This window comes from Orcinus orca, chromosome 8 (genome assembly GCF_937001465.1).
Source record: "Orcinus orca chromosome 8, mOrcOrc1.1, whole genome shotgun sequence".
NCBI classification, from domain to species: domain Eukaryota; kingdom Metazoa; phylum Chordata; class Mammalia; order Artiodactyla; family Delphinidae; genus Orcinus; species Orcinus orca.
In genome coordinates this window covers 5,053,302-5,070,151 of record NC_064566.1, presented here as the reverse complement: position 1 = coordinate 5,070,151, position 16,850 = coordinate 5,053,302, and the positions used below count along the sequence as shown (strand labels likewise).

Genomic DNA, 16,850 nt, shown 5'->3' with positions numbered 1-16,850 from the left:
GAAGTCTTCCCAGCCTGGTCTGCACCACTCACCCTGACCGCCCTCACCGCGAGTGGACGCAGCTCACCCTGAAGCTTAACTGGCAACAGGACCAGGTGTCCATGCTGACCTACAGGTGCTGCAAAGAGGAGATCTGGGGGTGCGCAGCTTTCTCGGGGTCACCCACATGTTGCGGAGCTGGGCACATTCAGGTTTCCTGACTCCTAAGCCAGTCACATTTCCTTTCCCAACTTAAGTTTTGCTACAGTAACTGGGAGAAAAAAAATGATTCACGCCAGTGCTGGATATGCCAGTTCTGTCTCAGAGAGGGGACAAAACTAAGTAGTCAGGCACCATGAATAACTGGGTAGCAAAAGCCTTCTTGGGTTTGAGGGCCAGGGGGCTATGTAGTTTGAAAGTGGTCTCCCCACCGAGAGAGGAACGCGTGCTTACCCCCGGTTTAAACCAAACGGCACCAGAAGCAAAAGGAGACCAGGGCTCAGAACACTCACAGATATTGAAAAGCTTCAGAAAGTGATTTTACAAATGCTACTGTACGTGAAAACCTTGTGGACACAGTCACCACTTTGATCTTTTTTTCTCAGATACAGTGAACACCGGCCAAACTGTTTTAATTTCCGAATTTATTAAAATGATTAACCTCAATACTGCAAGTGCATGTACAAAATATTTGTAAAAAATGTTTTTAATGAAACATTAAAGAACTTACCTCAAATGCTGAAAAAGTCCTTTTTTCATTCTTTCAGTACAAGGAATACATTGTATCTCAAAAGTATTACAACTCAGCAAAACAATTTAAAACAGTAATTTGAAAAATGATTGAAAATTGAATACCTTACATATAGTTCTATGATCATTTCCTAATTCTTACAATGCCAAAATCTTTACCAATCGTTGCATAAGCTCTAGCTACGTTTTATTGAATGCAACCTCTTCCAAGTGGTCAACAGTGTGTGGGTTTCGCCATTCCACACAGTGAAGTTCTACAGCAGAGCTAGACCAGCTCCGAGGCCCCTAACTGTAAAAACGGAAATTAGGTTTCCCTGGAAGGCGCCGGCAGTGGCTGCCGAGCGCTTGTGCACACCGACTCCTGAGGCAGTGACCACCACCTAACGTCACTGCTCGGACCCACGGGAAGGTCAGCCCCCAAAGACGAGGCCTCAATAAAGTTAAACTTCATAAATAAATTACTAAAATTAAGCTTAAAAATGGAGTAAAGTGGGAAATGCGGTATTTTGTTACTTTTTCCTTAAGATGAAATTCCTGAAATGGCTATCGTTGGTATTCCAAGAAAACAGTTCAAGATTTAGTCTCTGGACCTCTCTGAAAGACTCCAAACTAAGGTGGGAATAAAAGATGACCCCCTGCTCTCTGGTACCTCCCAGACACAGGGTCTGAGCGTGACCTTCTCAGTGGCCTGAGTCTCCCACTGCCACCCAGAGACACCGGGAGGACTGGGTGAGGTTGTAGACTGCTCCGAGTGCCTTGGGACAGACCTTGCAGGGCTGCCCTACTTCGAGAGGTGAAGAATTCTAGACGGAGCGAGCAAAGGGGGGTGTGAGTGGGCGAGGAGGTCAGCCACCTGCTCCCACATTAATACCTGAGGATGAAACTGCACCGTAACAAACAGGAACGAGACGACAGAAGACTATGGAAGTAATTCCTTGAAGAACAGAAGGGGAGAAAAATTCTAAATTTAAAGAACTTTTATGAATGTTACTAATTTCTATTTGGAACCTACTAGCAATAGTTCTAAGGAACTTAATTTAAATAGTATCCCCAGGAACCTAGAAACTGGTAGGAATCAGTAAGGAGTAACAGTAAGCATTGAGGTTTTCTCCACTGGACTTCTCATTACCTGCAGATTCCTTTAAGGATTTAAAGATATGGGCTACTTTTCTAGACACTACACGAATCTCCTAAATTGATTTCACTTAGGAACACTGTATATTTGAAAGTACATGTACACATTTCCCAGAAGTAGAGAGACCCACTGGTGTCAAACACCTGCTACAGATTTATATTCTCAGATTCTTTGTCCAATGATTTGTAAAATCATCCAGAGAAATGGAAGGTTGGTATTGAACATAAAGTAGTAATCAAAATTTTGCTCATTAAGTTACTTAAAATTAATTTTTCTCAAAGTGCTTCAAAAACAAATTAAATGACTCCTCTTTTTGTTTAACTGATAATATAGTCAAAAAAATCTTTGATATTTTCATACATAAACTAACATAAGCCAAGAACTCCCACTGATGCAGTGCTTAAAACTATATATTTATAATTTCCTATTTTATTGGCATGAATATTTCTAAACTTAAAAACCTTCCTGGTAAGTTCTTTTAATTTCTTATGACAAAAATTTCTCACAACACACAAATATTTACAACATATACACTGTTTTCAGTTCTTTACACTGAATTTCAAAGACAAACATTTTTTTATAGGTTACCACAGAACAAAAGCTGTGACTCATGTTTTTATTTCATAAACTATTATAAGTTAAAGTGAATAGAGTTCTTTAATATTCCTTGTAGCATTTTACAAGTGCAACAGAAAACTTGAAGACCCCAATTAAGATAGCTGTAGTTCATTAGATAAATGTTGTTTGTTGCCATCACATTTGTTCACAGCAAATTTTTTGAAAAAATAAGCACCAATCATTCTTGCAAAGAACAATTTTATCTAAAAGGATTGAAAAGTGTTAAATACAAGGTCTTTAATTTACATGACAAGCAATAAATACGCTGTATCGAAACTCCTCCTGCACACTGCGACCCTTGTACATATAACGTACTGAAAAGTTAGCTGTCACGCATGTAATTTTTTTTTTTTTTTTTTTTTAAAGAAACCGATTTCACTCCCACCCGACCGATGGTCTGCTATTTAACCAAGGTCACAAACAGTACACCTGGGCCAGCAAACTGTGAAACTGACAAAACTCCAAGGGGGAAACATCTAGCAAATAAATCAAAAAGCCAAAGAACATTGCTGGTGATATTAGCATATACTAGAAAACCTTAATATGCTGCTACTGTGATTTGTTTTAAATTATTTTTTAGTCATATATTAAAGAGCCAGTTGATGCTCTTAAAGTTAAAAAAAAGAAAATTGTGTAGCCACATTATTGTTCTCAACGTCCCGTGTGGAAAGTTGCTATCACTGTACAATTTTGCTTGAGCCTTTATTTTACAACAGGGCTTTACCTCTAACTCAGAATTGCACATAAGAAGGCTATTTAAAAAGTACAATAAAAATTTGCACAAATCAGACTTTTAAGAAGAGTCAGTACGCTGTACACTTTCTACAGTATTATGCTGATAAGTGAAAAGACAACAGAAGTGCTGCCCCTAAAATGTTTTCGGCTGAGGAGTAATTGACTGGAATTGTTTATTTCTTTAAAGTAGTTATCCCGGGTCAAATTAAGACCAAGAGCTTACTATGCGTTAAGCCTCAAAGACTGATCTTCTCTTCTCCTGGAAGAAATGTCAATATCTATAGAGTCTTTTCCGACTATGAGCCTCAGCCGCTTCGCCGGAGGAAGAGGGATAAAGTCGTCTTCAAAGTCGTCATCATAGTCATCCTCCTCTCCATCTCCCTCTGAAGAGGAGGAATCAGCGGTACTTTCTTCCTCATACTGACTATAGTCATCGACTTCCATGCGAGACTCCAGGAGAGAAAGAGGATCACTGCAGCACACCCCATTTTCGTGAAGCCCCTCTGCATACGACCCCCTGCTCTCCTCGTCCCGTTTTAGCTGGATTTTTAATTTTGTAGAGCTACTGCCTGATCCTGAGTTAAATCCATTATTAAGCTTTGCTACATAGAGATTATTATCATTTTCATGGTCTTTACTTAACTTGATGCTTATTTTTGAAGAATTCACTCCATCATTCTCTTGGTCATTTGTCTTGCTGCTGCTGTCATGACGCCTACGAAGAGTCAATTTGGGAATCCCAGAGTTATTTTCTAGGATTAACTGTGCATCATACCTAGTGATCCGCCTCTTCTTTTTACTTTTTGCAGTTCGGAAGCTGTCTTTTGCTTTGAAGCTGTCTGATGCGACCACAGAACCGCTAACGGGAGAAGGGGGCCAGTCCGTGTAGCTCCCGGGCACGCCCTCCAGGCTGCTGTGCTCGCCCTGGTCAGGGTGGGACCCCACGCCCTCTCGCCCCACGCCAGCTCTGCCGGGGGAATCGTGCACCGCAGCGGATTCCTCTGCTTCTGCCAACTGTCTCACCAGCTTCCCTTGCCGTGACTTCTTCCTTGACGTGCTGTCACTCTTAGGACACTTGGCCTCCCCCTTCTGCGCAGCTTCGTGAGCCAGTTCTTCCTCCTGCACCGCAGGAGATGCTTGCTCGCCACTGTCTGGGCAAGGTTCCGTCAAGCTGCTTTTGTAGCCATCCAACGTATTTGGTTCGAGCTTGATGTCGGAGGTCTCCTTCAAATTCATCCTCGTCCTCAAGGACCGCCGGGTTGTGTAGGTGCAGGGGGCGCCCTCCACGTGCGCAGGGGCGCCTCGCCCGGAGTTCTGCTTGTGCTCTCGCGCTGCGTGTCTAGTTAAGCACCCACTGGCCGCCGCGGCCGGGACTGGTCCCTCTGGCTCCTTATCTTTTTTAATGGGCAAATTTTTGTACAGAACTACTTTAGGTTCTTTAAGTACTAAGTTTCCCATTTCGAGTTTTCCCGAAGCACTCTTCTGCTCCAGCCGTTTGCAATGATTTCTTAGTTTTATCTTTGAAAGTAAAGGCTTTGCAGGTTTTCTCAGTTTCTTTGGTACCCTGGAATTACTTATAGGAGTTAGCTTAGATGAGGTAGAGTTGGAAGGAGCTGGAATTCCTGACATGGACTGCCTTGTCAATGCTCTGCTCTTGCTGTTCTTTTTCATGCCAACGGAAGATTTTCGGTTAGAAGCTGCAAAGTTTAAAAAAAAAAAGAAAAAAAAAAGGATGAAAAACAGTCTTGGTAACACGGTAATGTTCAACAAAACAATGCCAACACCCAGATGATGAGCTATGAAATGTTTAGATTATACAAAAAACGTGGTAGACAGACCCCAGTTGCGTTTCCGCCAGCACTCCTACAGTTCTCCTTTACATTCGCTTTCTAATTTCTGCCTCTAATTTAAGAAGCATCTATTCACTTTCCAGGTACGTAATTTCAGGGTTAAAGAGCTCTTAGCACAGCAAGGACCTGGATTTCACTCTAAGTGTCCTTAATCTATCACGACACTAGTCCAAACTGAACACTTCTTTCCCTGATTTAGTCTTTTACCACATAAAATATCTGAAGTAAAGCTAAGTAAAAATAATATTTTTCTTTCATAGATTCTTCTTAAAATCATCATTTAAAATGTTTCTAAAATCCATTATTCATTAACTCAAAGTATGTTATTTGACTAGTAATCCAGAACTGGCGACAGGTGACTAACAGGCTCTCAGAGACAAATTCTATCACGATGTTTTCAAGTAAGAAAAAGAGATCCTAAGAACCGCATATTGTTACTCCCACTAGACATTTATCCCCAAATGCCGCACCTTCTAAGCTGTTCCCTTCAATGCTGTGAGGACTAGCAGAGGCTCTGAAGGCTGCGGAACTTACTTGGCCCCATCTCTCCGCTGACTGCCCGCTGCCGACAATCAAACCGCAAGAGGGAAGAAGCGCACTGCTAGAGTTACACTCTCGGGACAAGGGGGACCCAACTTCCTTCCTCTGGACAAGGGGATGACAACCTACTGGGAATGACAACCTGAGAACTAACATGACAGTTGGACGGCTTCTCAAAAGGCTTATATGTGACTCAAGTGTCAGGTGGCCCCGTGGTGAGCCTCTGACCTTGCCACTGACTTTCCTTTCCGCCATCTTTGTTTTTCTCTACGTCTACATTTTGGATTTATAGTCACAGTGTTTTACGTGAGTCACTTCCGCGATCACTTAGTCTGCTCCCCATCCCCCACCTGAAAAGCTCTTCCCATCAAAATACCCCTTTAAATCATTCACTAGGGAAGTTGAGATGACCAAACGAATCATCACCACCTCTCAATAGAAAACAGAGGGAATAAAAACCAGTGAACGTGGGTAAGCCCAGCACGCTGCCCGACAAGACTGTTGCTTCCTACACGCCTGAGGGTCGCCAGGGTGACTGCTGTTCCTTCTGCATGGCTGAGCGAGTCAGGTTACCATTAGTTAGTTTTTATTGAGGGAGAGGAGCAAGAATGCAGAACAGCATTCCAAAAACATCAACCCGCCAAGAACAGAAGTCTCTGTACTCAGGAAGACGGGCTCACGAATGGCTCTGGGATCTCCAAACCAGCAGAATTCCCAGGAATGAGATCCACTGACTGAACCAAGAACATGCTTATCTGTGCCGGATGCTACCAGGGAGGCAACTTTTTTTTAAGAACAGTAGTAGCAGTAAAGTTTGGGTGCCACCCAATTTGAGAACCACCGACGTATTATGAACTGAATTATACAGAACTTACCAGAAATAATTTTTTAAATATAAGGATATTTAGGGACGGCTTTTGCTAAAGGATTTCTTTGTGCTTACAAGGCTTCCTACAAGGTGAGAGTAGATGTGCTTATGATGTAAACACACCCGTGTTGGTGTCTGCCTTTCTCAAATGTGGCAATGGTGAGACTTTGCTGTCTATGGCTCTTCAAGGACCATTCTATGACCAAGGTCAGCGGTTCTCATTTCATACCTGCAACCACCCCTCCACAATGATCACTTATACCGTGTATCCTTGACTGCAATCCCCCTGCAATCTGGATCCAACCTGTCCTCCTAAACAGCGCCTTTGCCAGTCTCCCTCACAGACTCCTTGTCATGAAATCCGGTGGACCCTTTCAGCCCGTACCGTTGCTTCCTTCTCTGCAGAATGTGACGCTGCTAACCATTATTTTTCCTGAACCCCCTCCTGAACCCCCTCTCTCCTTGGCTGCTCGCGAGAGCACACTCTCCTGGCCTTCCCTCCGTGTCCCGGACCCTCTTCCTCCATCTGCCCGGTGGACTGCACTCCTCAGGCCTCTGCTATCCTAGGCCCCTTGAAAACTCTACTCAGTCTCCAGGCCATAAGCAGCCACTCCTCCACGGCTATCACCATCGATATGCTGGCAGTTCCCAAACCAAAGTCTCTAGCCTGATTCTCGCCTTAATTACAGATCCGCATCACCGAAGGTCCACTGGGACCTTGATCGCCCGCTAAGATTGTCTCATGAGCCCCTCACAAGTCAACATGCCCAAAGGGAACTCACCACCAAGCCTAAGTTCTCCATCTTGGTCAATACCACCAACACCCAGCCAGCTGCCCAAGCAGACACGGGGAGGTCATCCATGACGCCTGCTCTCGCTAACTCTCACCAACCAGCCACTGGTCCTGTGGAGTCCACTCCTGCAGTGCCGCTGGAACCACCTCCTCTCCATTCCTGATGCCACCATTTCCTGCCTTGACTCTGGCACTAACACCCGCCTTTCCTTGCCTCCCTACTGCTTCCCCGACATTCCATCCCCCACCACGCAGCCCAGATGATTCTCCTGGTATGCCACGTCACTTCTGGGCTTTAAACCTGCCAATAACCTAATACCTCAGAATAAAGTCCAAAATTTTAAATTATGCTCATATCCCTCCTTCCCACCTTCTACTCCAGCCTTGATGAACTTTACTGATGCAAATCCTACACTCGTGCCCACACGTTCATTTGTGACGTTCCCTCTGCTTGGAGCACGTTTCACTTGGCCAACTTCTCCTCCCCTTTTGAGACTCAGCTCAGCAAACACTTCTCTCAGGAAGCCTTTCATGACTCTACACATGACAGGTTACCCTTCCTGTGACTCTTCGTGGCACCTGAGATTCTCCTCACTTGGGCACTGATTTTTCAATCACTGGATGAATCTCACTTACGGTGATTTTGAATCTGGGCTCTCGCCCTTCCACCCCTCCTTCCGAGAGGTTCATTGTTAGCTGACTGCAGTGAACCACTGACAAAGCACTTCAGTGTGTGTTTTAAAGAGCACAAGAGAGACTGAATTTGATGCTACGTGTTATTTCAATAGAGAGACTTCACTTCCGTATTTATGTATTTATCAGTGTATTCTCATCTTGTTTGAAAAGCGTTATCTCAACAAAAGCCCAGCTAAAAGGTGTGCTCAAGTCAAAGGGCACAAAAGGCACAGTCCGGCTGGGTAAGAGAAATGTGGGCAACGTGACTAAGCACCCAGGGCTCTTCACGGCGCCACGAAGGTGCTGCTACACTATCGCGGGGGGATGGGGGGTGAGCGCCAGCAACAGCAGGCTGAAGGAGAGATGGTGGTCACAATGGCAAACTAAGAAAAGTCTATCAAGAGACTGAGGATCCTGACACAGTGGAGGGAAGGCACGGCCACGGCTCCCCTGGCTTTGGCACTAACACACCACGTGTGGCTCTCTTCCCTCACGGCTGGGACAAATCCCAAATGCATAAACCTAGACAGTAATTTCACGTGAAGATACACATTCTTAGCAATTAGTATATACTAGGTACAGTGCCAAATGGGCAAATTAGTACGATCTCAATCATAATAAGCATTCTCTGAAGTAAGAGCTATGACACTAAATGAAAACCAAGTTCAGGTGGGCTAGCGTGCCTGAGAGCGTCCATCCGGTCAGCGGCAGAGATGGGACTTGCACTGAGGCCTGTGGCCCCAGATCTCAAGCTTTTCACCACACCGTCACACGGCCTCTAAGGGACACCACAGAGCTATTACGGGGCCAGTCCCAACTCCTGGGAAAGGACCCGTGGTATGGCTACTGCGGTCCCCTCAGGGTGTCCTCAAAATCATAAGGCAGCTCTGTGTGGGCATCGAGAATGACAGCCAGACACAAGAGCAGCAAAACGACATCAAAGCTTCCAGAACGCTCGGGCTGCACCCGTGCCCTGTGCTGGACAAGCCCCAGAAACACACACGGTGGAGCCAAGGGAACACGAGGGCCACACACAGCCTGGCAAGTTCCCAACACGAGGACCCAAAAACCCTCAACAGGATTTTAAAGACTTCAGTTCAAGGAGTCTGTCAGGCACAAGAAGCAGGCTCCACCTCATGCAACCAACACAGGAATGAACGGCTGGAAAAAGGTGCTGGAAAGGATTCTGAAGCAGCCTGCAGGCTCAGCAGAAAAGTGTTCAGACCAACCAGTGATGTCTGCGGCAGGCGAGAGAGTGACAGGTGGTGGCCCAGCCCACTGTCTCCAGGGCAGGCGCTCCTCAGTCCAGCTGAGTGAACTTATTCCACTGGTGGGAGTCCTCTGGGACTTGCACCAACTCGTGGCATTTTCAGTGGCTCACATCCAGGACGCAGCACTATGGGGGTGGCCTAGCCACTGAGGCACAAGAGGCCTAAGAAACCCGACTCTTCTAGTGATGGCATTATAATCAGGTCTGTGGACTGAACCTGTGAGAAGGGATTTCTCGTCTCCTCTCTGGATGCTAAAGCAAACAGTCAAGTTGTCGTTCTTGAGACACCTTCCAAAAAAGGACCTGCATGGAAGGAAGAAAGAATTTTTTCTTCCAACTAGGCAGAAACGTTTCTTTAAAAAGAACAAACACGCTGTTCAGAGAAAGCAGTTCCTCTATAGTTGTCAGCTGCTTAATTCTAACCAAACTGCAGGATAAGATGGGTACTCGGAATCTATACACAAGATGTATGCCCACGCCCCTTGGGAGAAAGGCTTGGGCACCTCTGGCCTTGCATCCACTGCAGTGTCAAAGTCTTTTCTTTCAAACAGGTAGAAGGGTTTGGTCAAGACACAAACAGCAAAAGAAATACAGCCTAAAAGAACACATGTAAGAGCCCGAGAAAACACTGCTATGAACATACTTAGTGCACAATGTTCTCAGAGACCACTGGAGTAAACCTCGAACTCCTTCAGAGCCCCGAGCCACGTCTAGCAACTGTCACAATGACCCTCAAAGCTACTTATGCCAACCCTTGAATTACTCCAGACAATCACTGTGCAGAAAAGTAACCTGACTAAAGTAAGCACCCTGATACAAGCAGTCACGGTGAAGGGCTCTATTTCTGTTCTGTAATGCTGAGACTACAGCTCAGAGGGATCACCTGTTCCCTCTAGCCTTTAGCAAGTGGCATTTGCAGCCTGCTCTGCATAGTTACTGTGTACTGGTCCCATCCTGGAGCTAAGGCATAAACTCCCCAAGGGAGGGGCCCAAGTCTCATACACTTTTCTTTCTCTTTTTAACAACTAGCAGGCTTTGAACATGTATTTGGTTTATTAATAAATATCCCATAGATGGTCACATAATAGAACACTCAACACCTTCCAAAAATTTTTCCTATTTTGATTTTTTAAACTAAGTGGGGTACTGAGTTCAGTATCTACACATCAGTGTATGGTTAACGCGTAAGAACACAAAGCACCCGCACGAACGTCACAGAGCCACGTGGACAGTGCCGTGGCCATCTCCACGTGTGGCTGGCAGCACACTCCTAAGTGTTCTTATGCAGACATTCATAAAATGGGCCTCACAAGTCGCCAGTTTCACCAAGGAACCAGACTCAGAAAACAAAATGTTGATTATGCTGCGTTTATTATTAAAACCAACAATCAACAGTGAATGACGAACTAACTGCTCTTCTTTGTTCACTTTGGACGTTAAAGACTGGAATAGGAATGCGGCATCGCTTTTCCACGGCAGAGGCTACCCTGGCCTCTGACTCCCAGCAGAAGGTAGAGTCAGGATTCAGGGCAGTGACAGTCACCATCACGGGAGACATCTTCCCTTTTCTTTGGGATTTTCTGTAGTGGAGAGGAGTACCCAGAGTTGGGCTGAAAACATCTGAAGACAGGGAGAAGAGCCTAAAATAATCAGACCTCAGACGGTACTTACTGCTAACAAGTATGTATGGACATTTAGAGTGCCAAAACAGGCATACTTTGGGGACCATCAAGTTAAAACTTTTAAACTTTATTCCTATCAGAGACAAGTCAGACTAAGGAGCCTACTGCTTTAGTGGCAACCAGAGAAAACTGGTGCTACCCAGATGGAAAACAGTAGCAATCAGGATGGTTCCAGGACTTCAAGGTTCCAAAAACGTGATGTGTTTTCTTGTGCTCACTTAGGATTCTTCTCTTTCTTTTCTCTTTATTCTTCATTCTCTTTTTCCAGTTTCCATCAGGTCTTGCCCCCCCACACAACTGGTATCTTAAAGCTTGTTTCCTTCTCCTTTTCATCACTCTTGCTACTTTCGGTCGAGTGGCTATTACAACACGTCACAGTATAATGACATTCAAACTGCTCCTCTATCACAATTCTGAGTCTGGTAACTGGTGGTTTGGTGAATTGAGTCAGTTCATTTTGAAAACGGCAAGCAAGCAGTAAAAGGGTGGAAGCCTTGAGGCCAGAAGCTATGAATTCCCCAAGTCCATCATCCATCCTAACAGACTGGCCAGGCGCAGAACACGTATGTGCCTGTGTGACGCCACCCCGTCCTTTGTCTTCTTGTGGGCCTAACAATATCATTACAGAGAAACTAACACCTTGAAAAGCTTTCTGTCAAACATATGATGACCCTGGAACACACGATGGAGAATTTAATATCCAGTTACCCAGTATTCAAGAAAAGCAGACAATTTAGTACCATATTAAATCTGGAGGCATGATACAGACTGCTTTTGTGCTCGAATCACTTCTAGAACCTTGCAGTGCTGGTGAAGTGCATGAATCCCAGAGTTTCTCTCAATGTTTAAAAGATCAAAACTATTAGAGCATGCTTTAGAAAGCAAACTATGTGAAAATACTTAAAAAAAAAAAAAGATATGCTTATCAAATCTCCCTTACTTACTTGCATTGTTTTTTTCCTGAGTGGTATCTGCGTCAGTGTTAGAGCTGACAGATTGACTGTCTGAATTTTTGCTGCTGTCACCTAACTTTTTAAGCCTATTTAAACGTTTATCTGTTTCTCTGAGTCCATATTTGCTATTGATAACAGGAGCAGGCGCAGGCAGTCCCACTCTGGATTTAAAAGCACCAGTTCCCCGTCTGAAAGAGAAACAGCACAGGTTACACAAACAGCATTCTCACTGACGTAAGCCTGGTTGCTGAGCGCACTTGGCCACATCAGATCAGCAAGTGTGATGAACTGATGAGGCCCTAATCGCCACTGGAAAGCCGCTAAGCCTAGGACTCTCAAAATACACACATATATAAAATTAATGCAAAAAAGCCCCAGACTTAAAATAAAACAATTTATGATTACTGTCAATCAATTGTTAATTGCCCATGAGAAGCTATTGGTTGGACCCTGTAGAATTTCAAGTGTAGGTAAAAATAAATAAATAAAATTTCAATTTCAAAACCGACTGGTACAATAATTAGGTCTAAACTGTAACTGAAATAACCCACCTGTTAATTATATCCCAGCTTTGTTCTGCATAATTTAACACTACATTACTGAATATTGAGAATTACAGAATTAAAAGAGGAACCAGCGAATTTCCATAAATTAAATCATTGCTTAGAAGCTAATGTTAGATACAAACAAATACTAACTGAAATTCTGAATAAGAAGGCTAGGCTATCTTAGTGAAAATCTCACTTCTAGAATAATGAAAACTGTTAAATTCCTCCTTTAAAGTTACTGAATGAACATAATTAACAAAATGTTACTAAATAAAAGACATTAAAAGACTTGCTTTTACCACTGGCTAAGAATGATCTGTAACCTGCTTTAATTATTTATATTTATATAAATTCTAATGAAGTGGGTGCTTAATAAGAAGTCCTCCTAAACTTCCTTAATGAACCTAGCTTTGCAAATCTGTGCTTTATTCAGTGTTATAAAGGTAAATTTCTACTTGCTCTGCTCAAAAGAATAAATAAAATATAAATTAATGAGGTTAAAAAAATTAAGCACTACATATTGCATTTAAAAAATGATAAATCTCTTTGGCCAAAATTGCCTTCACTGACTTGCCTGTCACTGGCCTTAGCTTGTTAAAGAAAAGCCATATAATAACAGCTTCTGAACTTGAGGCAAAATTGTGAGCACTTCCCATTATGAAGCAATACTGCCCTCCAAAAGATCCCATGTGATTTATTTCCTTCAGGATTTAGATGAGGAGAAAATAACTTTTCTCCTCCAAGGAATCTGAGTATTTCACCTTTTGCTAAGGGAGAACAAAAATTTTATTTTCTCTCCCTCCCTCTTAAACCTCTTAATGCTAGGGAGGAGCACAAAGCTAGTCTGAATGCAGAGACTATGTTTGGCGACTAAGGTGAGCATTCTTGCCTTCTTCGCCTTCCTAGAATGGATCTGGAATTCTACTTTTATTAATGCTTTTGTAAAAATGACAAACATATTGTGGGACTGCCTCAATTCTTTTTTCAAATGGTGCATTAGAAATCACTGTAAAAACCTCTAGGTAACCTTCACCACGGCAGGCCAACAATTACACTCCACTCCACCATAAAGTATATTCAGAAAGTAAATGCGTAAATCCTAAAGGCTGTTTCATTTCAGGTGGATTAAGGAATTAATAAATTTTGTTCAGATATTGTGCCTTTTTACCATAACCTGTAATATTTCTGGAAAGATGGGCCATACTTTAATACAAAATAAATGATCATGGTGGAATTATCTGAAAATTTATTTTTTTTAAGTAAAACTCCCCCATTCATCTGTTTCTCTACTTCCTTTACTTCTTTTTAACTTATGACAGTAACACATGCTTGTGTTTGCTGCAACAGGTGAGACAATCTTAGGCTCCGTCTCCATAAAGCAGAAGTCAATAGTGCTCCCCAGCCAGCCTCCATCCCCAGAGCCCCCCGACCCCGCCCTGGCGCCAGTGCTAACCACCTGCCAGCACCTCATCTCCTGCTCCTTTGCCATGAGCTACACACCTATTCACATTGTTGTTTCTTCCTAAGCAAACAAAACCCAAAGAGGATAATACCATACATCTTACTCAGCAACCAGCTTTCTTTCTTTTTTTTCCCCCAGCTTTCTTATTACATCATGCACAAGTAAATCTGAACTGTTTTGAAACTTGTACCTTTTACACAGACTAAACATTCCATAATCTGTTCAAGCACTACTGGTGATTACTGAAACTTGTAGGTTTGTGGTTTTTGCTTGCCACCATGAATGCTGCTGCTACCCTGCTTTGAAACCAAATCCTTACTAACTAATGCTCCTACTTCCATAGGATAGATTCTTCCATATGGAACTGACTGCCAGACAAAAGGGTGTGATTATTTTGAACAAATATTGCCAGATTACTTTCCCAAAAGGTTATAGCAATTTACAGCCCTAGTGACATTGCGTAAGTGCCTGTTTCCCCACATCCTCACCAGCAGCACAGAGTACGCTTCTAAATTTTGCCAATTTGATAGTGAAAACGGATACCTAGCTATTGTTTTCCTTGTTTATGGCCATCATTTTCTGTGTAGCACCTTCCTTACCTCTTTTCTCTAGTGGAAGTCTGTCTTTTTTTTTAATGAGCTTATAAGAGCTTTTTGTCCTTGGGATATTAACTCTGCCGTGTATGTACTTTTTTCCCCCTTCAGTTTGTCATTAATCTGACTTTTGCTTTTAGCTATTCAAAAATTTTCATATTCACCATTTCTTGTCTTAACTTCTTTCAGAAGATTTCCACTACCCCAAGGGTAGATGTATACGTTCTAATTTTTTTCCTAATCATCTTACATTATATTTTTAAATTAAAAATTTTAATCCATCTGAATTTATCTTGTATATGGTGTGAGATGTTGAGCTTGGTTTTCTTCCAGGCGCACAACGAATTATGTCACTATTATTTATTAAAGAAATCATCATTTCCCCATACGTGGTATTAAGACTTCATACACACTCGGCTCTATTTCAGGAGTCTGTTCATGTCCTCTTATTTGTCCATATCGGCCAGTGTCATCAAGTTTTGATCACAACTGTTTCATAGTAAATTTTTAATAAGGCCAACTGCCCCTAACTATACTTTAGAATCTAATTTTTTCTTAGCTATCATCAGACATACTTTCATATAAGCTTTAAAACAATTTGGTCCTTCATATTCTTCGGTCCCTCACTAGATTTCATTTCTCAAATTTTCTAGAGTGAAATTTGCAGTACTTACTTATGAGAGTATTACAATTACTATTTTGTTAGGATGGTTATTTCCCAGAAGCGCACATCAAATGTATCCTGGACACTGTACCCACGATGTCAGCACCTCTGTAAACCCTCTGTCCCCTCTCCTTCCTTCTTTTCACCCTTCAGCAACTAGCACACTGTGCGTGTGTCCCTTTCATGGCACTGCCCTCACAGCTGGCACTGTGCTAGTCTTGTTTACCCTGCCTGCATGAGGCCTAACATAAAGTAACTAACTATTCAGTTACCATATGATGAATAATTGAATGAGTTCCTTTGGTCTCATCCTCTCGCCTAATTTCTGGAAAGGCAGAAACAATCTGGTGTTCCTGAGAATTTCAAGAATATTCCCAGCCAACCTTTAAATCAAACTTCCCAAATAGCCTGACAATAGCTGAGCCTACTGCTCCGTATGAGGCCTTTCCATTTAAAAAGGATTTGCACATGTTTCTGTTTATTCCTCACACTAACCCCGTGGAGCAGGCAGGACAGCCCTTCTGACCAGTGAGAAACAGTCTCCTGGAAGAGAACTAATCTGCCCGAGGGACATGATGACACATGGGGTTCTAAACTAGGCAAAGAGCTGTTTCAGGGGTGGTCTGGAATCCTGTGTATGTGGTTACATTTTTCAGGACCGCCTCCAAAAGCATATTTAGCGTATTACTTACTCCATTCATTCATTCACCAAATATTTATCAAGCACCTACTATATGTCAGGTACTGTTCTGGACGCTGGGAGTACAGCAGTAAATGAAAAAGATAAAAATCTCTGCCTTCCTGGAACTTGCATTCTAATGGGAGAATAACCAGAAACCACAAAATAAGTTTACAGCTAACATCTGAATATTAACTGTGCGCTGTTTTACATACTTTTCGTGAGATAAATTAAGTCCTCACAGCAACCCTATGAGATAGTTTCTAATGTTATCCCCATTTTATAGATGGGGTACTTAAGGCACAAAAGCAGCTAAGTTGCCCAAGATCACACAGCTAATGAAATGCAGAGTCACAGGATTCCAACTCAGGGAGTCTGACGCCAGATCTCATGCACATCACTGTTATACTATGTTATCTCTAAAATGGTTTTAAAGCATTATTCAACTGTAATTAAACTACTTCATGGATTAAAGGGTCTTTTTGTGGACTGGTCTAAGATTTAACCAATGTTTGAACCATTTTTTTAATTTAGAAAAAGATAAATTTTATCCCCCTGCATTCCCACTCCCTCCCTGCAAAAGGGGCAAAAATTCAGCAGCATCAGGAATAGGTTTTCTGCCCTCCCTTCGTGGCAAAGATCCCAGAGCTGGGAGAGAAACAGCTGGGGTTGTACCACGACCCCATGCCTCTGCTCTCTCACGACACAGGGGAAACCGCTGGCTTCCCTGAAAGAAGGGAAACGTGGGCTCTGGGGAATCAGCATTTCTCCCGAGGCCGGATGGCTGGCGGAGAAGTAGTACCACCGCCTATCTTTGCTTCCATGTGTAAAAGGCTCTGAGGTCAGGCTGACTTGGACTTCTGCACCTGCAGTGTGGCCACACCACCAGCTCTCTCCCAGGACAGCTGTGAGGACTGAATGAGTCAGGGTGAGCAAAGCACCCAGTACAGCACGTAAAATGGGCTCAACAAATCCAGGTGTGCTCATCTGAAGAAGAATATTTACGTATATACACGTATACTCGAATCGCTGCGCTGTACACCTGAAACTAACATG

At 43.1% G+C, this 16,850-nt stretch overlaps 1 protein-coding gene across 8 annotated transcripts in view; it reads right to left on the bottom strand.

Annotated features, from left to right (window-relative positions):
- Positions 1 to 603: 603 nt before the first annotated feature.
- KMT5B (lysine methyltransferase 5B) overlaps positions 604 to 16,850 on the bottom strand; it is a 53,761-nt gene continuing 37,514 nt past the window's right edge. For 7 of the 8 annotated variants that reach the window (XM_033402422.2, XM_012536121.3, XM_012536122.3 and 4 more), the window contains 2 exons: positions 11,840 to 12,036; positions 604 to 4,914 (listed from right to left, as the gene is read on the bottom strand). In XM_033402422.2, the coding sequence (XP_033258313.1) occupies positions 3,440 to 4,914; positions 11,840 to 12,036 (1,672 nt within the window). In that variant the 3' untranslated portion in view covers positions 604 to 3,439. Of the gene's footprint in view, positions 4,915 to 10,565; positions 11,568 to 11,839; positions 12,037 to 16,850 lie in introns of those variants that run through there. The other variant, XM_033402426.2, reaches the window with a different exon arrangement.